The sequence below is a fragment of the Brassica oleracea genome, chromosome C4, assembly GCF_000695525.1.
Source record: "Brassica oleracea var. oleracea cultivar TO1000 chromosome C4, BOL, whole genome shotgun sequence".
NCBI lineage: Eukaryota > Viridiplantae > Streptophyta > Magnoliopsida > Brassicales > Brassicaceae > Brassica > Brassica oleracea.
The window spans coordinates 4,266,103-4,287,463 of NC_027751.1; the positions used below are offsets into that span (position 1 = coordinate 4,266,103).

Consider the following 21,361-nt stretch of genomic DNA (forward strand, 5'->3'; position numbering starts at 1 on the left):
TATGATCTCTTCTTCCTCTTCGTTCTCAGGTAAGTTTTCTTTTCTCCCGCACTCGGCTTTAACGGCAGCTAGCTGAAGGGTATCCACCAGTGATATCTTATTTCCATTGAACAATTTGTCATTGCGTACCTTCCAAATGTACCATATGATCCATAGAAAGGTCTCGATAAGTTTGTCATTGCATGACTTCCATATTATGTATCATTGTTTTACTTACACTTTTGCATTTTTATAAAGCCATAAGGTTTTCTTATCTTGTTTTTTTTAAAAGATTAATTTAGGGTATTATGGACATATGAAAAGTTCTAGACTAATCTTTTTTTTTAAATATATCTTACGAATATATTTTTTCTCCAAATCAACAAATAAGATGAAAGCAATGGCTCATATCATGTAGATGTCCAAAAATAATGTTTAATTCCGATGAAATGAATCTAAAATGTGTTAGATTTTACAAACCTGTCTCTTTACCATTCGACCACAAGATCTCATACAACTTATTTTGTTAGTTAACTTAATACATTTCCATATGTATATTATAAGAATGTATAATTTACTTTTACTAAAATTAATGCTTAGTTGTATATAATTTTATTTTAAAAAAATGTTTTCGGGCTATATAGCGTTTTAGTAAATTTATTATGTATATATTATATTCTTTGACACATATGAATTTCTAGTCATTTTATTGGTGCACAAAAGAGTCATTTTATTTTAATATTATAAAATCTATATAAGATTTTTTGTAACACAAAATCTATTGCGGACTATATTCCTAACAATTTTTAATCCTAATAGTTATTTGTATATGAAAATTTATTTAATTAGATACAATTTTAAAGTAAATTCTATAAATTATAAATATTCAATATATATATTGGTAATCAAAATATTAAATTATGTTCTTTTGTTTCATAGTTTTATATATGAAATGTATATTTTGGATCAAAATCTTTTCTATAGTAGTAAATAGGAAATTTAGATTTGAAATTAAAAACTTATTGTATTTGTAGACTGAAAAAAAAATCCAGTATCAACAGTGTGACAAAATAATAAATTATATAACATTATTTCTCTATTTTATTATATTAAACTTATTTTTTGTTAAAATTTTAGTGTTATTTAATGTTTTAATCTTAGTTTTCATGCTTATATATATATTTTTTTCAATGTTTATTTAACATAATTATATAATTTATATTTACGACATATTTTCAATGATGCTTTAGCTTTAATATTGTCATAATTTATATTTGGATCAATATTTTCAATAAAAATATTACACATTAAAATCATAAATTAATATAAGATAAGCATAATTATGAGGAAATTGCCACAAATACCACATTCATAGTACAACTTTCATGTTTACACTAACCACTTTTACCCTCACTTTTAATTAAAGGTAAAATACATTTATACCCATAGGGTTAACTAATCTACACTTAGGGTTTACAGTCGAGGGGTTTTCAGAATTTGAAATTTAGGATTCTAATAAATATATAAATAAATACTTAAAAAATATTAAAAAAAAGTTCAAACATAATTTTCGATTTCAAAAAGAAATTTTGGAAAAAAAATCAAAAAGAAATTTATAAAAAAGTTCGATTTTGAAAATTTGTAATTCGAAAACATAAAAAAATATTTTTTATATTTTTTGATATTTTTTATAATTTTTATTTATTTATATAATTATTTATTATATATATAGAGAACAAAAGTATAAGAGTCCTTTGCCATTTAAAGAAAAATATGTTTTTTAAAATGTTCTTTTTGAGGTGGTAAAGATAAATAATGAAAGTGGTAAACATAAAATTCATCGATAATTATGGTAATATCGGTAGATATTGGTAATATCAATTGTTAATATCTATTTATTAATTAAATGTTTTAAATATCATGATAATTATATATATTAAATATATATTTTTTAAAATAATATTATATGTATATCAGTAGAATATGTTAATGTTTATTAATTATCTTAAATATCATGATAAATATATATATTAAAATAAAATTTAAAATAATAATATTAATTAAACTAATGATTTATCCTAAATTTATGGAGAAGATGACAACTACGCAAATTCACTTCTCAAATAATAGCATATATATATAACTAATATATGTACTTTCTACGGAAATTATTCAAATATATATATAATTTATTTGAAAATTAATTTTCAACTAATTATCGATTAATCTTTAAATTTTTTACAAGTCACTAGGCACCAACCGTGTATAAAATTTGTGATGACGTACATAGATGTGATCTCTAATACAAATTTATTCTTTAAAAAGCTGCAACCATGCATAAAAACTGTGATGACGTACATAGCTGTGATCTCTAATACAAACTCATTCTTTTAAAAAGCAACCGAGAATGTTCATATTTTCTCATATAGTCCTAGCTGGACCACTTTATTATTATTATTATTATTTAAATACACTTTAATAAAAAATGTAACTATTTAATCTATTAAAACAAAAATACAAATATAAAATAATTTTAAAATTTACAAAATATTACAAGGGACTGCTACTGATTTAATTAGTAAACTAGATTTTGATCCGCGCTTTCAAAGCGTGAAATTATTTTTGATGATAAAATTATTAACATGTTTGTTACTTCATAATAGAGATAAAAAAAATATTTGTTCAACCCGTTTCTACTTGATAAATATTTTGTATATTCGATGAAATAAACTGAAAAACAGAAATTATAAAAATGTCAACTTATTAATCATAGGTTTTTTAGATAAATCAACTTTATTAAGTTTTTAAATATTAATTTAAAGATAATTGTAAATTGTTAATTAGGATTTATGTGAAATGCTAGTTTTGTAAGCGCATATATTTAAAAAATTTATGTAACATCAATTTAGAAAAGAATTACATTTAATTTAAAAATACATCAGATAAAACTTATTATATTATAACAACCAACGGTTAGAGTATTAAATGTTTAAATTAAATTAAAAAGTATAGATTGCATAAAAATTAAAATTATTATCATTTACAAAAATATGGAAAGATTAGTTATCATAAATATAGGATATATTCAATTGTCTATTTTGAATAAAAGATATGTATATTAGAATTAAATGCAAAGGCATACTATTGTAAATAAGTTGAAAATTAGTGGCAGAATCCTAGTAGAGATTCTGCTTTAATAGTATAAATCTATCTTTTTTTTTTCCTTTTTGACGTCAAACGGCCATTCTATTACTCAAACTCGAGGTGACCTGAGTAACCAGACCGGAATAGAACAACCAATAAAATGTAACTCCATGTGGAAGGATCTAGCAGTCGTAGCTAAAAAGTCTGAAATTTGATTGCGCGCTCGTGGAACATGATGAAATCCGGGAAGCATATCTGTACTGTCTCTATCCTCTTCAATTCCGTAGCAAAGCTTGGCCAAGCATGAAGTTCCTTTATCATTGCAATCAGCTCCTTACAGTCTGTCCCAAAGTTCTGACATGTTGAGTGTTGAAACATATTCTCCATCGCCCACCGCAGTGCTTCTACTTCCGAATGCAAGACTGATTCGCGCCGAGTAAAATTTCTTGTCTCCATGAACTGAATGTTTCCACCACTGTCCATCTAAACCTATCTACATCCACTAAAATTGGCAGAGACTGTCCAAGATCCATCTAACAAGCAAACATTATCCAAGCTTATGACTTGGGGATTCTCAATATTGTTATTTTGTACCACTGGTTGTACCACTTCGTTCGCATCAAACCGGGTTTGATGTATAGATCTATCTTTAAGTGTGTTTTTTTTATCTTTTTCCTATTTAAGAAAACCAATTTCCTAAAACAACTATAACTAAATAGGATTCGGCTACAATTATCCAATAAAATAACTTATCATTAATCCTTTACAAAATCTAACTTTCATCACGCTCGTAAAACAATTATAATTTGCTAGCTTATATTTTACCAATCTTAATTTACCACATATTTTATTTTGACATCAACATAGCTTATAATATATGTTGACTATTTTTTTTCTTTTTTTTCTTATGTAAACCAAACCATAACTATCCTATGGAGTTAATTTAATCATTTTTATTAGCTAACGCATGGTTAGTTAATTTATCAAAATATTTTGGGGATAAAAGATTGTACTCAAGATTACCTAAAAAAATATATATTTTAACAACTATGTAAATAACATATATTAAATTAGCTCTACGTTTCTAAAGATTCACAATCTTCATTATCTCCACAAAATATTCTTAAATCTATGATATTCCCACTAATTTTGGCTTAATGTTGTATGCCTAATATTTTTAGCTACCACATAAACGAAATAATATTCAAATATTTCAATTCTAATTTGTATTCTTAACTTACCATATAGTATATACATCTAATTTTAAGAAAATCGAGTATTGGAAACAAATATTCTGAACATTCCTTTTCTAATACTACCATATAAACGAAAAATGTAACAATCTTTCAATTAAATTATGTATTCTTTACAAACTATATATATTAAATTATAGGATATCAATAATGGAAATGAAAAATCTGAATATTTCTTTTCGGAAACTGCCTCATATAAATCCGAAATTATATTTTAAATTATAATTATCCTAAAATATGATTAGTTTTGATATAAACGAAAATTAAAATTATGTAAAAAATAATTAAATTCAATGATAATAACAATTTAAATTGATTATCTAAAAAATACATTTACAAAAATATTGTTAGAAAGAAATATTCATTTATCTTTCAAATATAAAATGAAAATATTATAATTAAATAATGAAAATGATAAATAAAAACCATAAATTTATCAAATGACAAATGAGTTATACTATGCTAATTTTTTTGCTTAAAATTATACTACCGACATGAGTAAATAATACCATATACAATTAAAAAAATAGACATTCTTGAATATTTTTTGAACAAATAGTTATTTTTAAATTTAATTCATCAACCGTGCGGGTCAAAATCTAGTAATCTTTTAAATCCAATCACTAAGCTTAACAAACCATATATATGATTTATTTTTAATAATATAAAATTTTATTAAATGCTATTTTCAATTTGAATATCCTGTTCTGGTAAACTACTAAATCTCGCTATTCCAAATATTCAGTTGAGATCTCCTTCTACAGCTACATAATCGCTACACACACATACACACACACCAAAAATATATACACACACATACACACACACCAAAAATATATATACACATACATGTATATATCATCTTATTAGTCTAAGAACATTCACCGAACACATAAATTTTTTGAACAAAATAATATTGACTCTTCTTAAAAATGTAAAACCATTCAAAACCTGATGGTGAATATTTTTTCACTTTTGGAATCAAAAGTACATCAGCTACGAAGAAGAGGCGATTAACTTCAACTTCTTAAATACTAAAATTTAATCACTAATCACTAATCACTAAACACTAAACTCACATATTATATAAAAATATTTTTGATATTTAACAAATGCTACTTTCTTAAAAATTTCCATTTAGTAGATTTAAAAGAAAATAGTTTTTAAACTATTCAAAGATATTTTGATTATTTATTACTCATAACCAAAAATGTAAAAGCCACATGTAAAATAGTTAATTTATATAACATATGAATTAAATATAAAATAATATTTATTTATTTTTTTGTTTTAGGCATATTTTCATATGACAAATAATCCGATGCAAATTCAATAAGATAAACATATTACAAAAAACAAATAATACAATTGATGGGTCGAAAAATAAATAGAATTACTTCATATAAAGTTATAAACTATAAAAAATTTGTGTTTCAAAATGTCATATTAAACAATAATTTAGTATATGTAATGTTAAAAATATTCACTACCAATTATATAAAACAAATACTAATTGATATAAATTAAATTAAACATCCGCGTGGGTACGCGGATCCAGCTCTACTATATTTTTATAGCCGGTATCCATATGACTGTCTGAAAAAAAAAAAAACCAAATTAAATATGCCTACCCTCCGCTTAACTTGACCGTGGATAAACATTTTTAACGTATGTTTTTAGCTTCAAATGCAATATTGCGACTTAGGTTTTGAAGCATCTCAGTGCGAGACCGATGTAACATGGAAGAAAACAAATTTATCTTCTAATGCAAGAACGTCGAGTCAATACCCTTTTTGTCAATACAAATTCAATGACTACATTTTACAAGTTCTCGACAAGGCCTCTTTCCACACTAAAAGACAAAAACAAAACGGTATCTTTCTTCAGACGTAGGACATTTTTACTTGCTTCTCTTTTTTTTTGTAACACTTTTACTTGCTTCTCAAGGATAGAAAAGTTTAGCAAAGAGAAGCTCGTTCCAAGTATCTTGAAGGCCAGGCAAGCACCAGTGAACACAATCCGCATAGCTCGTAGGATTCTCTAGCTGCTCCGGCGTAAGTGGACTCCACTGCTTCTTGTATATCGACGTGTGCGCATCTTTCCTATAGGCCGACATCTGCGTTATGTTCAGTAACGTTATCGGTGTTTTCGATCTCTCAAACACTTCTCCAATCACTTTCATTATGCTTTTCCGACAATCTGATCCCCAGTACGTTGGATCTTCTATCAGTGTTGTCTGATTATAGCAGTTCTGTCCCGGCTCACCTCCCCAATCTATTCCCCTGAAACATCAAAAAACCAAAAACAAAATCAATAAAACCCTAACCAACTGGTTTCTTGCCAAGAAAGAAACAATCTTTTTTGATACTTTGGTCAGTATAATTAAGCAGATTTGTGGAGTATATGGCTGAACATATTGTAAGAACGCTGGATAATCACTCTTTGGTATCTATTTATGAGCTAAATATCTTTATTAGAACTGTCAAAGTTACTAACTTGGCATGTGTTGGAGACATGCTTGTGAAAAAAACCCTAGTTTTCTTACGATCCATATTGTTCTTCACCCATCTCAACATGCTCTTCATCCCCATCCTGTACGCATCTTCAGTAGAAACCTCTGTGATAACCTTCTCTTCATCTTCAAATGATCCTTGCCTATATATACATACACAGACCAACATCAGAAGCCATTCAAATATGATTTATATCCATATAATTAAATGAGCTATTGTGTTATTAAAAATGGTTACAGTATCTTCATCTTCAAGCCAGTCATCCACCATAGATAAGTGTTGAAGACGATTATATCAACGTTTTTCCAATGACGACCGTGTTTGTTGATTGACCCTTTCCTCACAACCCTATCTGATATTCTATGGACAATAGCATCATCTGAGTTGGATTCTAGAAGAAACGGTGCCCAATAGAACTCTATCGTCGCGTTATACTCCTGCAGATAGAGAGAATAAACCCTTAAAACTAGGTCAAAAAATATTCCCACACATAGAATAAACCCTAGTTTTAGTATGTACCTTGGCAGTGAAGACAGTGAGGGAACCAGAAGTTTTAATGGATTTTTGATCATCAGGGATGACTCGATGAAGAAGACAGATCATTGATACAAACATTCCACGGTTTAACGAGTCTCCAACGTACATCATCCTCTTCCCTCTCAGTGTTTCCAACATCAACGTGGTGTTGAATCTTATGAAACAGAGCAACACGTCAGAAACAGAGGAAACAGAGTGATATAGAGGGAAAGAGCTTACGAGGGAAGGTCGCAGTGATTGGGTTGCCACCGCCAGAACTGGTAATCTTTGTCGGGACGGCCGCGTTCTTGACATGTAAGCTGAGGTTGAATGTACGGGCACTCCCATTCCTCGTACTGTGGTCGGGAAGCTTCATCTCTCACCCATTTGCCACTAAACACGTCACAGTTTTCCTCTGTTTTGCCAATAGCAAACGCAAGCTTCTCTGCTTTCTTGTTATTAGGTGTTGGAGAAGGTTGGAAGGCAAAAGTGGGTTCAAGCTGGCCGAATATGCACATGAAGTCTTCACCATAGAGAACACATACAAAGAGGATGAAGGCTAAGAGTGTGAAGAGGTAAGGAGAGAGACGAGTTTTGCGTGGAAGTGAAGAAGAAGAAGAAGAAGAAGTGAAGGACATTGGTGATGAAGGTTTCATGTTTTAGGATTGAGAGAGTGAGAATAATCAAGTGTGTTTAAATGTGATTTCAGTACTCAAAATGTGACAATTAGTATTATGACAAGAGAAGATAAAAAAAATTAGGAAATGAACACTTTGGGTTCTTGATGATCTCATTTTACTCAACCAGCAAATAATATGTGGAAGAATCATGCCAAAAAAAAAACTTATTGCTTCAAGAAATACTAAAGATGAGTATTGTTCAAGGATTCGGTCATATCTAATATGGTTGTGATAATATTTGGTGATGAAAATTTGTGAATTAGCAAAATAATAAATCATACTTAAGGGTGATGAGTAGGTAAATGTTGACGCAACAGAGTGGTTGCCTTGCCTCCTAACTAATGATTTGTTCATTTATCTGCTAATGATCAACAAGGTTTTTAATATATATTAATTCATACGTTTTTGTCTTTCAAGTTCATGTTTGTATCCTCAAACAAGCAAAAATGTGTCGGTTTGTTTTTTTAGTATTTGGGTTCCTATAAACAAAACTTAACAATAATATGAGATGATGATTGATAGAGGTGAGAAAAGTGTAACTTCACTTGGCTTCTAAGCTAAGTGTCCTCGAGGTGTTTGTGTAGAGAGATATGATGGACTTGTAAAGATGACATATCATTGTCTTCACTTTAGTCTTATGTTACTTAGAAAACAAACAATATAAAACAAAATTGAGTATTAAATACATATATGTAGTGGTAGAGAGTTCAATATGAAATGAAGAGTGGAGTTAGTTGAGAATTTGTTGGGATTTCAAGCTCAAGTAGCTGGCTCTCAATGTTCTTCTTTGTACACAATCTTCACCGCCAACAAACTACTAAGCCCATGTTTGTCTAAATTCTACAAAGTTTAACTGTGAGGAGACCTTAGATGATGGCAAAGGTGTTATGCCGACTGAACCGGTCCAGGCCTAGCAGAACCGACTCTAGAAAGACTAGTCCAAAACATGGTAATCTTAGCTGACCAATCTGCATCAGCCGTCTAAATCTAAAGACCAAAAATGACATGTTAGACTGGTTCGGCTCAGCTAACCATCCAAGATCCCAAAAAAAAAAACACAGATTCGATTCATTGGAACTTTGATCCATTGCAACTTCTCTACTAGTCAGTGATCGTTTATCATAATGTCAGAAAGAAAAAGAAGGTTCTGTCCCCACACGCTTTATATAGTATGCAAGAATATAATGGTTACAACATACGTTTGAAACATCAACACAACGCTTGGCATAACACTTTAAAATCAACCTCAAGAAACTGTCGCAACAATCTCTAAATGAACAAGATTCTTCTGTTTCTTTTGAGATCTATGACACGACAAAAGATAAAAAAAGAGACTTTTTTTATCTCTTTTTTTATAGCAGTTCAAGCAAGCAAGCAAGAAGAAACTACAGTAGTTCTAGACGGTTTTACAGCTAGTTAATCACAAACTTAAAACTGCAGTAAAAAAACTAGAAGATGGGTTTTGCTTTTCAGCGACACTTCATACGCAAAGAACATCGCCCACCATGAGTTTAACATTGCATCTCGATCTCGATGACTTGTTGTAAAGTTGGAACATCTCCAAGACACGTTTAGAAACTCCATGGTTTTCTTCTAGCTCTGTAGCAGGACTATCATTCTCTTCTTGAACATAGACCCTCATCTCCTCCAAACATGGCAAATAGTCCAAGAAAAGCTTTATCATTGTCATCCCTTTCACCGTTCCTTGAAACCCGTGAATCTTCATCACTTTTACTGGACAACATCCGAGTGAAGGGCCGCACATAGACGTCACATCGTGAATGAGACCCTAAAAGGGCACCAAGGAGAGAACTATAAGAGAGAGACTCAAAAGTATCAAAAGTAGGAACTGATCTATTTTTTGTTAGTTGGTTTTGTTTACCTCAATGACTAGAGTTTCTAAACGTGGACAGTTCCCTAGAAGAGCTGGCATTGCTTGCCATCCGCAACCCTTGTCACTCTTAATAGCTAACGATTTAAGGATTGAGAGGAGCACTCAAAAAGCACCTGGAAAAAACAAGACAGAACCACATGTTTCAAAACCTAATCACCATACATACATTCCAAGAGAGAGACCACTGACCTCGAGAGTAGCAGGAGACAAGACGAGATTCAGAACGTTTCGTATGCCGTGAAAGAGGTTCTGCACATTAGTATACCCAGTAGCAGCAACTTGGTGGTCGTATTCAGACTCTGGTTCCTCGACATGGCAGCGACATAAGTAGAGGAAGATGTGAGCATCAACCAAGTTTTCCATATCAACAACTACTCGAAAGTCCGGTTCAGGACTACCAGTATACTTAAACCGAACGAGACTCGGTGTATCAAATGATACGGTGCTTATAAAATCATAGCGTAACATTTTTATTGTTAGGGTCTTGAGGCTTGCACTTGACACTGTCACATCCCTATCTCTCCACCTTACATTGACCAGAACCAACTCCTCAAGAGAAGGCAGGGCATGAAGCAGAGTCTCAAACTCTTTAGGACAAACCCCAACCGAGTCAAGAGCTAGAGTTTTGAGCAACGGTAAGGAAACAACGCCACCACCAGCAACCAAAGCAATATCAATCCAACGGTTTAGTTTCAGCTTAACCAGTTTGCTGCATTTTGGAGAGAGCTGATAGCTGCCAGTGATTGTTAGGTCGAGGTCCGAGACACCACGAGCTAACGCATTGCTAATCCAACCATCAACACGAGCTGTGTTAGCCACGGTAGGGCACTTGAGGGAGAGTTTCTTTCTTTAGTGGAGAAGAGTTACTACCCTGCTGCAGCGTCAAAACTCTATCCACAAAGTTTGTGAAGCTCTGTATAATTTCTTGCCTGTACTGTTTACCATATTGGGGGTGGAGGAACACAGGGTCGTCGTAGATGGTGAGAGAAGGGACGAATGCAAGAAGGTTGCGCCACCTCTTGGCGAGGTGAGGAAAGAGAGTATGTGACAAAGAACCTCGTCTGGTAGATTGCTAACACGATCCATCTCTTCCCTGCCTTGCACACACACGAAAGAAAGTAGATAAAGCTGAAAGATTTTTAGTCGGAAGATAACAGATTATTCAAGTAAAGCAAGAAAAATGTAACAGAGGGAACAAAAGGAGGAAAGTTTGAATCAACTCAATGTATGATCATATAAATGAAAAATGTGTCTTTTATTTACTTTTGTCTTCAATGAATAAGCCAACAACAAAATCAGTTTACATAATCACAAGTTCAAACAACTAGTCAACAGACCAACTAGTCAGAGACAAGCATAAACATAAGAACTACAAGAACTCAGTGAGACTACAAGCAATCAAGCATCCTCAGCTCTTTAAGTTACATGACGTAAGATACAAAACAAAGAAAGGGACTAATACATTCACGAGTAATAACTTAACAAATTTAAGAACCATATTGTCGAGGAAAGAAACGGAGACAAGAAAATGAAAGTGCTTAACCGCTGGGTTTCTAAGAGGAGATATGAAGCAAAAGCAAAAGAAATGTTACTGAAGAAGACAGGCAAGGCAAAAGCTGAGTCGAGTCCAGCTAGTAGTACTCTAGTTTGAATAAATAATAATATCGATGGTTTTTCTTAAGTCCGTCCTGAGCGGAGACTTTTTATGAAACTAAATTAACGTAGTCCACAGTCGATGGGTTGTACGCAAAAACAAATAAAAAAAAAGGTTTCTTGAATGGTTTTAATTTATTGTCCTCAGTTGGTTTTGGTTTGGACCGGTTTACAACCTATAACGTTGGAAAGGTGATCAGTTACCAAATCCCAGAGACCTAGGAAGAAAATTTTACAATTTGAACAGTTAGCAAATCAAAACAAACAAAAAAACTCATTTGATCATTTGATTCAGTTAACAAATGAACAAGATTCTTCTGTTTCTTAAGAGATCACTGCAACAACTTGGAAGATTTGTGTTCAGTGACAGCTAGTTGACCCGCGAATAGGAGGCTTGTTGGCCATGACTTGAACCCCTGAATCTCTGGAATAGTGAACCAAAGCAGCTCTGCAACATGAAGAGAAAGAGTAAACCTATTGAATGTAATTCTTAGATATATAGAAACAGAGAACAATACCTGTATTCTATGAGGTACAGTGACCCAGAAATCAGAATTTGGGATTACCTGTATTAATAAGGTATATGCTCATTTCAGTTGTGATGATAGAATCAGTAGTATATGAGAAAAATCTAACATATGCAAGGAAGTTAGTGAAAACATACTTCTATGCCACGGATTCCGAGGGAGAAATAACGATATAATGAACCTCCCAGCAGATAAGCTCCAAATAAACATAAGATACTGTCAAAAAGATCAGAACAATTACATTAAATTCCTATAATAGCTAAAGCAAATTCCAATAGCCAAGCCTGTATCAGAAAAAAAAAGTATGTGCTCACATGATTAGTAAGGTACTAAACCAGCCCCATCCACTACCATGGCCTGATATAGCTACTGCACAACCTGAAGGATGTCGCAACTCAGTAGCCTGCCAGTGAAACAAGATCCCCCAATTTAAGTTGTATGAATGAATGAGAGAAACAAGATAATATCTTTAATTAAACAGCTCTAGCGTGAAAAGTTAAGCCAAACAGAAACCAAAGTCTTAACTACTTGTTATGCCATTACTTTCTTAAATAATTTTTTTACTCCTACATACTCTACAGCTCACTGTCTCTGACAATGCAGATTAAGCTTCGGACGGTAATTTTACAGCTACTGGAAAAAGAGCAAATAGATGAGTCATTGGACACTCACATAATCACAGGTACCAGATTTCGTTAAAGTGAGTGGTCCCTGAGAAATAGAAAAAGGTGAATAAGGTATTACTTATAAGGTACTAGAAACTGTTAGAATCAAAGTCAAAGAAAACGTCTGATCATACAAATCCTTACATCAACTTTATTTTTCTGGCAGATAACAGAAACTGAGAGTGAGCAGTTTGGGTTACTACTTCCAGCTAACATCTTAACAATGATGCCTTTGCCAGGATCCTCTTTATCTACAGTTTTCAACATAAAATTCTCTGAGACAGTAGTGGGAGAAAAAAAAAAACAATAAAAACCTTCGTCCCAACTTGGAACGCACACAATGCCATGATTCCATCAGTACTAGCGAAGCGACTAGAGAAAAAATAGTCTATAACATATATTAAAACCTTACCAATAACATCAACTTTTGAGCTTGAGGCATGCCCAAGAGAAGTGCATACATCATATCCTACAAACAATAAAGCATAGAATCAAAAGAATCGCATTGTATGAGCCTAATAAGATTCATTAGAATCACATGCTGTAGTTTTTACCTCTTACATTCTCCGACAAGAGTGCACTACACGATGTTCCACAGTGTGATGGACCGCCGCAATCCTAAGTAAAGAAAAGGAAAGTCACAGAGACTGATAGAAACTCGGACTGATCAAAGACAATGGGAAGCGACCAAAAGTCTTACTTGGCAACCAACACATCGAGGAGGGTCGTGATTGAATATAAGCATGTCACAAAGCTGCTCCACAAGAAGGTTTACAATCATAAATCACACTAGTCTAGTGGTAAAACACAAAGGGCAGTATAACAACAACCTAAAGTCATAGACTATCCTAAAAAGAACCTATCTATTGCTTTCCCTTGTAGGAACCAGCTTACAGCATATAATGATACAGAAACAAAGTGTAAACCTGATGTAGAGGACAACCTGAAACCAAAGGACGGTACTGTTCGCTTCCACTCTATAAAACCTGATCATCCAATTACACTCGCGTTTAGTATAAGCACAAGATCGAAAAGAATGTAAAAACTGAAACTTTATGGAATTTGAAGAGTACCCATCTTCGCTGAGAGCACCGTGAGGGTGATTCTTAACCGAAGAAGCTAAATTGAATTCAAAGACCTTGTTGCGTCGATTGAATCTGAACTCGCACTGAGAGTTAACTCGGAAGGGGATAAGGACGAGAGCGATGAGAAGAAACTTCGGGATCCAGAGCGTCTCCGCCATGTCCGTGGATCTCGACGGAGAAGAAGAAGAGATGATTGCTCGTCACGGTTGCAGTCCCGGTCGCTCTTCTTCGATTTACATTCAATCAACGGAGATTTTCACTTGCACCCCTCAACTATGTACTTCTTACGAATAAGCACCGTAACTTTGGTGTCTTTCAGTTAGAGACTCTCGATTTTATTTTATTATTTGAAAGCCTGGATGGTTATAATATGGGCTTATATTGATGACAACCAGACCCTCGAACGGCCCAGTTAAAACTCAGCCGAAGAATCTGGTCCATTAGGAGTGGGCATCTCACTAAAATTCTCAAAATATTAGTATAAACTAATAAATTAGTACTTAAATATTTATAAGAAACTAATAAACATTTCAATCTCTATATATTTTTATTATATTGATCTAATGATCTTGTACTTTGTTATAAAATGTTCCTAATATCAATATATTGATTTGTCAACAAAATAAATTAGTACTTAATAGTATATGTCAAAATCATCAAATTCTTAGACTAAGTATCTTAAATGAAAATTTTGATATAATATTTTCATAACCTTAAATACCCACAGTTAAATATGAATACTTCCATTAAAATGCTTTTATGGTCTTTTTTCATTAAAACTGAATTCCAATAATATAGCAATGAATATTACATTAGCATAGCAAATCATAACTTCTTATTACACGGTTTATCAACTCCTCTTATCACCATAAAAATTCAGTTAAGAACAAACACAGCCAGAAGTACAAGTACTGTACGAGAGTGGTGAAGAAGAACAACCGCTCCTACCGTCAGCGTAGTATGATCACATAGTGGTCGGCAGCTTCCACGTGTCCAACGGATTCCGTTGAAATGCTTTTATGGTCTAACATCAGATTTGTACTGTCTTAAAAAGATTTAATTTTTTTAAATAATTTAATAGTTATATAAATTTGCGAAAGTTATCCAAACAAAACAAACCAGACTATAACCGAAATAATCTAATTGTTACCAGTTTTCATTGATTTCTTTATTATTAAACCAAACTGAAATCTATTTTAAATTCTTAATTTTTCAAAATTATATCTGAATTATGTTAAAAATAAATAAACAAGAAGAAGATTGAAGTTGCATGATGAACTTTAACTATTTATACTTTGATACAATATATTTGGTATCAAAGTATACTACTGAAATCATGTATTACATCGTGAAAGAGGTGGCAACACAAATCATAAGCCATAATCTCTTTGTTGTATAGCGATATTCTTACAAGCGATGAAAATTAGTATTTCCAATGTTTATTTCTTACGGTAAAATCAACAAATTGAATTCTGAACCAAAATAATATATTTATATTTAAAGTGGAATAAGATCAATGAGAAATCAGTGCTTCTAATGAGACAAAACTTTAATGTTCGCAAGAAGATTAATAGAGTTGATGATACTCTATTAATAAAAAAATTCTCAAAGAAAATCATCAGCTATTTCATGTGCTGTATTATATTCAAAATTATCTTATCCAAGTTATTTGTCTTATTTTCATAATTCTGTACGTATATTTGTATAATTTGATTACGATCTAATTAATAAATTGTTAAAAGAAAGAAAAAAAAAACAGAAAATCTGCACGGCTATGGATAACCAAACAAAAAGTCTGATCCAAACAAAACAACAATATGGGCCGTCAAACTTTTGGCCCAGTTAAAACCTAATTACTTTCCCTAATTCTCCAAACGGCGCCGTCTTCGAAAAATTTCCGTTTTATATTTTTTCTTCGTCGTCTCTCTGTTCCCTGAACTATATCCCAAAGAATCTGCCAGATCACTCCGTCGCTTAAAAACCCTAAAAATCTCTCCGCCGTCTCACCCATCATGGCGACACCGAATCTAGAGTGCCGCATGTACGAAGCCAAGTACCCGGAGGTAGACATGGCGGTGATGATCCAGGTCAAATCCATCGCCGACATGGGAGCCTACGTGTCGCTCCTCGAGTACAACAACACCGAAGGCATGATCCTCTTCTCCGAGCTCTCCCGCCGTCGGATCCGGAGCGTCAGCAGCTTGATCAAGGTCGGGAAAATCGAGCCCGTCATGGTCCTGCGTGTCGACAAGGAGAGGGGCTACATTGATCTGAGCAAACGTAGGGTTAGCGAGGAGGATATTCAGACTTGCGAAGAGAGGTATAACAAGAGCAAGCTCGTTCATTCTATCATGCGCCATGTTGCTGAGACTCTTTCTCTCGATTTGGAGGTACATAAAGATTGAATCTTTAGTGATAATTTGATTGTGCAAATTCTGTATATAGTGTAAAGTAGCTACCTTTGTGTGGTGATGCTGAGGCTTGGAACTGTTTTATAGTAGCTACCTTTGTGTGGTGATGCCGAAACTTGAAACTGTTATAATTTACTGGAAAGTAGCTACCTTTGTGGGGTGATGCTGAGACTTGAAACTATTATATTGTGTAAAGTAGCTATGTTTGTGTGGTGATGCTGAGGTTTGAAACTGTTGTATTGATGTGTGAAGTGCTACGTTTGTGTTGTGATTCTGAGACTTGAAACTGTTATATATTAAAGTGATTAGAATCACTTCGTATGCAGCTATCATAGTTTGCTGTTGTAATGTTTGATTGTACATTGATTTGAGTTTTGCTATGTCAGGACTTGTATGTGAACATTGGTTGGCCTCTGTACCGAAAGTATGGTCATGCTTTTGAGGTAAGAACTTGTGAATTGAGCTCCATTGTGTTCCTATTGATATTTATGACTAAAGTTTGTTTTTTGTTTTTGTTCAGGCCTTCAAGGTCTTAGTGACTGATCCTGATTCTGTGTTGGGTTCCCTCACCCGTGAGATCAAAGAAGTGGGTCCTGATGGGCAGGAGGTATAGTTTGGTTCTATGGTTTTGTTTTAGCTGTTGGTACAAACTTCCTTGGGTGCTTGTCTTAGGAGACTTCTCTTTGTAGGTTACTAGAGTTGTACCTGCTGTTACGGAAGAAGTGAAAGAAGCACTTGTGAAGAACATTAGGAGGAGAATGACACCACAACCAATGAAAATCCGTGCTGATATTGAGTTGAAATGTTTTCAGTTTGACGGAGTTGTTCACATCAAGGTCGTAAAACCCGTATTGGATCATTTATAACATATCAATGATCTCATTATGGTTTTCTCACATGTACATGCTATTTCAGGAGGCCATGAGAAAGGCTGAAGCTGCTGGAAACGATGACTGTCCTGTTAAGATTAAATTGGTTGCTCCACCTCTGTATGTCCTTACTACTCATACTCTTGACAAGGTTAGTCAATCTTCTGTCTTGAACATGATTGGCCATTTATCCTCTCCTTGTTATTAAGAGGTTATCTGCTTAAGAAAACGCAGTCAGATGCTTATGCTGTCCCAGAACATGTCATTGCAACTCAATAAAGCAATTATGTCTTTGTGTAAATGCTTATGGTTTTGTCCCATTGTTCCTAATCGTTTCAGACTCTCTATAACAATAATTAACAGGACCAAGGGATTAAAATTCTAGACGAGGCCATAGTAGCTTGCACTGAGACAATTGAGGAACACAAAGGCAAACTTGTCGTTAAGGAGGCACCTAGAGCTGTGAGTATCTTCTTCTTTACTGTTGAACTATCCCAAGTTGCATGTTTACAAGAACTAGCTCTTCTTTAATTTTAGAGGTTTAATATTGTTTTAATTATATGTTATGACAGGTGAGTGAAAGAGATGATAAGATGCTGACAGAACACATGGCGAAGCTAAGAATGGACAATGAAGAAATTAGCGGCGATGAAGAGAGTGGAGAAGAAGAAGAGGACACAGGGATGGGCGACGTTGATATCGACGGTGGCGCCGGAATCATTGAGTAGAATTTGCCTGGTTTTCCAACTAATTTTCTTTCGATTTGTTCTGTCAGTCTCGAGTATATTTTGCTTTAAAAGTAGAAAAAACATCCGAGAGTTACCCGTTTGAGGGGTTACATATCAATCATTACATTCATGACAATGTTATAAAGATTGATTTATTTTTGCACTAGAACATATGACTTTTGAATTGATATAATTGTGGTAGGGCTGTTCAATATGGCAAAACCGAACCGTACCGAACTGAACCGAAATAGATAATATGGTTTGGATTTGGTATATCATACAAACCGAATGGATATGATTTTAAAAAAACCGTAGGATTTGGATATGGTTCGGTATATAACCGATAAAACCGAATAAAACTGATCAAAAAATAGAAACATGTAAATATGTATATATTTTATAACAACGTATGAAAATCATAAGTTAATTTTTTTGCTAATAACTATTACCATATTTTTTACAGTAATAAAATAGTCATGATTTGTAAAACACTTGAACTATAATTAAATAACAATTCATCGCAAACATGGTTCTTATTTTCTTAGTCTTCTTTTGATCTTTTTGCTTTAATTTAGCATTGACTAAATTAAAATAAAGATTATAAATTTGATGATAACAATTAGTGGAAATTATTCACAATTTTTTTTATCTATAAACGAATAGAGTTTCGTCTTTAATAGAAGAAACATGACTTTAATGAACGCTAAATATGAAAGAATATAATAACTTATTTTTTGTGCTTCAGAACATATGACTTTTGAATTGATATAATTGTGGCCTAAATTCGATTTTTCATATGCTGTAAGCAAGAGTGAAATTAAAGTGGATGGTTTAGTGTTGAAAGTAAACCATAAGGACTGTCAGTCTTGAGTATATTTTGCTTTAAAAGTAGAAAAAACATCCGAGAGTTACCAGTTTGAGGGGTTACATATCAATCATTACATTCATGACAATGTTATAAAGATTGATTTATTTTTGCACTAGAACATATGACTTCGAACACCCCTAAATTGTGGCCTAAATTCGATTTTTCATATGCTGTAAGCAAGAGTGAAATTAAAGTGGATGGTTTAGTGTTGAAAGTAAACCATAAGGACTGTCAGTCTTGAGTATATTTTGCTTTAAAAGTAGAAAAAACATCCGAGAGTTACCAGTTTGAGGGGTTACATATCAATCATTACATTCATGACAATGTTATAAAGATTGATTTATTTTTGCACTAGAACATATGACTTTTGAATTGATATAATTGTGGCCTAAATTCGATTTTTCATATGCTGTAAGCAAGAGTGAAATTAAAGTGGATGGTTTAGTGTTGAAAGTAAACCATAAGGACTGAGATCCGTTTTCAGGGGCTGAGATTTCAAGGTTAAAGCTGACCATCTGAAGTGTATAGAAGAAGCTATATTAGTTCCATAGTTCGAGTAATTGCATGATCTTGGGCTATTGAAACATTTCTTCAATTGTGTTTGTTTTTAATGATTAGATATTGCAAAGTTCTAGCTTTTGATCTGCTTGATCTGAGATAGATGATTTAGTTTAGTCATGCATTAACCCATTTGAGTATATCTTCAGTTTAACTATGGAAGTTTAGTTTAGTCATGGATTAACCCTTTTGATTTTTGAGTGTATCTCCAGTTTGACTATGGAAGTTTCTGTGAAAGGAAATGAAAGATTTGTTTACAGTCTCATAGATTCGAAGTTTAGGACTGTAAATGGTAACCATGAAATAAAATTATTGGAATAAAATGAAATTGGTTAAAAAGAAAATATATTCAATCCATATATTCCAAATCAAAATTGTAGAGAAATATTTAAGAATGTTTTTATCTTTTAATTTTTGGAATGGTTTTGGAATCGATGAAATATGTATTTTATTCCATTCAAGGCAAATGATGAAAAAAAAATATGAAATTAATAAAGTAAACCATTCCACATCATTTCATTCTCAAATTTAACAATTATATTGATTCACATGAAATAAGTAGGATCTTATGCTATGGAACATTACTTTAGTTGATCTTTCTTTGATGTACAGATATGCTATTAAAATGTTCCTAATTCCCAAGCTTGTTGAGCAAAAAACCTCTATAAATTAATAATGTTGAGACTTTGAAATTTTATTAATTTATAGAGATATTAGTTTACAAAAGTTTCCTTATTTAAATTTTTTATTTTAAGATATATTTATTCTAAGATAAGAAAAATATTTGATTTTAGTGTACAGACATTAATCGTTATTTTTTAAAAAAATTAAAATTTATATTAATTTTATTATATTATTTGTTGTATATAATATATATTGCATAGAACTTAAATGTGGGGTTAGATATAATATTACTAAATCTCATCAAAAATATATGAAGTGTTAAAAAAATATAAAGATAATTTCATTGTGAATATAAAAAAATAATATAATAATAGATTCTTACTTATATAAAATATCTATACATATAAATTATAAGTTTATAATTTTATTGCGAATATAATTTATAATTTTATTGCGATCATATATTTACATAGAAGTTTTTTTAAAAAATATTATCTTATTATTTTATTGATTTGTGTACAATTTTGAACCGGCTCAAATTGGGACCGACAAAATTTATTTATAAAAATTATTAGTTTATCAAATATTAATTTATAGAGGTTTTACTGTATAAGGGTTGTATTGGATGTTGATTGTGGTGTTGCTAGCTTTGGCGGGTTTTTATTAGACAAAGATGTCACTATGTTGTTAAAAAAAGTGAAGCTCATATTCAATTTTTAAATATTAAATTTATGCCTCAAAAAACAAATGACCAACGAAGGATATTATACTAAGCTTACCATGACTCAGTACTAATTTTTTAAATAAAGAATTATTAATTTTGAAAAAAAAAATAACTTCTAAATAGAAAAGTACACAGTTTTCCGAGAAAGATCCAAGATAGATCAAATAAAGAAAATGAAAATAACATATTTAGTTATATATTAGCTGATAAGGTTCTATCGTATTCTTTAGTAAAAGGCGAAAGAATAGTTCGCTTTGTGCTCACCACATGGCTGCGTAGGCTCATCTGGTTTGCTCAAGGGGTCCCTCGTTATGCATTTATTACTTGTTTGGCGACAAAATACAGGTTCTCAACAGGATGTAGAATGCGTGCTTGGGGAGTAGAGCAGGGTTGTTTGTTTTGTGGGGAAAGAGATGAAGACCGAGACCACCTCTTCTTTGCCTGCCCCTACACCTATACACTTTGGTTGCGGGTGTTGGGCTCACTGCTGCAGCCAGTCCCCTCTCCAGACTGGAATGAAAACTTGTGTCTTCTTACTGCTCCGGCCCCTAACCGGTTCACATCGATCCTCTCGAAGCTAGCGTTCCAGGTAACTATATATTACATCTGGAAGGAAATGAATGGAAGGCGCCATAACCAGGTGGCTCGTCCGGTTGAACAATTATCCAAG

At 32.5% G+C, this 21,361-nt stretch overlaps 4 protein-coding genes and 1 pseudogene across 4 annotated transcripts; 1 reads left to right on the forward strand and 4 right to left on the reverse strand.

The window, feature by feature from the left end:
• Positions 1-6,152: 6,152 nt before the first annotated feature.
• On the reverse strand, positions 6,153-8,310 carry LOC106339697 (protein trichome birefringence-like 33). The gene is made up of 6 exons (XM_013778554.1): positions 7,646-8,310; positions 7,409-7,580; positions 7,127-7,326; positions 6,873-7,031; positions 6,312-6,658; positions 6,153-6,280 (listed from the first exon to the last, which is right to left on the reverse strand). The coding sequence occupies exons 1-5, from the start codon at positions 8,059-8,061 to the stop codon at positions 6,319-6,321; spliced, it is 1,287 nt and encodes a 428-aa protein (XP_013634008.1). The 5' UTR covers positions 8,062-8,310; the 3' UTR covers positions 6,153-6,280; positions 6,312-6,318.
• A 1,096-nt stretch (positions 8,311-9,406) lies between these two features.
• LOC106341164 (putative F-box protein At3g58820) lies at positions 9,407-10,239 on the reverse strand. Its single transcript, XM_013779980.1, has 3 exons — positions 10,169-10,239; positions 9,968-10,092; positions 9,407-9,874 (listed from the first exon to the last, which is right to left on the reverse strand). The coding sequence occupies exons 2-3, from the start codon at positions 10,016-10,018 to the stop codon at positions 9,566-9,568; spliced, it is 360 nt and encodes a 119-aa protein (XP_013635434.1). The 5' UTR covers positions 10,019-10,092; positions 10,169-10,239; the 3' UTR covers positions 9,407-9,565.
• LOC106337889 lies at positions 10,062-11,462 on the reverse strand (annotated as a pseudogene).
• A 277-nt stretch (positions 11,463-11,739) lies between these two features.
• Positions 11,740-14,169, reverse strand: LOC106339513. Its single transcript, XM_013778339.1, has 11 exons — positions 13,898-14,169; positions 13,768-13,810; positions 13,525-13,578; positions 13,379-13,442; positions 13,237-13,293; positions 12,969-13,075; positions 12,832-12,870; positions 12,474-12,562; positions 12,297-12,375; positions 12,151-12,198; positions 11,740-12,080 (listed from the first exon to the last, which is right to left on the reverse strand). Exons 1-11 carry the CDS (start codon positions 14,065-14,067, stop codon positions 12,003-12,005), a joined length of 828 nt encoding a protein of 275 aa, XP_013633793.1. The 5' UTR covers positions 14,068-14,169; the 3' UTR covers positions 11,740-12,002.
• Positions 14,170-15,826: 1,657 nt separating this feature from the next.
• LOC106337093 (eukaryotic translation initiation factor 2 subunit alpha-like) lies at positions 15,827-18,086 on the forward strand. The gene is made up of 7 exons (XM_013776125.1): positions 15,827-16,299; positions 16,707-16,763; positions 16,841-16,927; positions 17,010-17,156; positions 17,236-17,340; positions 17,553-17,651; positions 17,762-18,086. Exons 1-7 carry the CDS (start codon positions 15,922-15,924, stop codon positions 17,915-17,917), a joined length of 1,029 nt encoding a protein of 342 aa, XP_013631579.1. The 5' UTR covers positions 15,827-15,921; the 3' UTR covers positions 17,918-18,086.
• Positions 18,087-21,361: the final 3,275 nt, after the last annotated feature.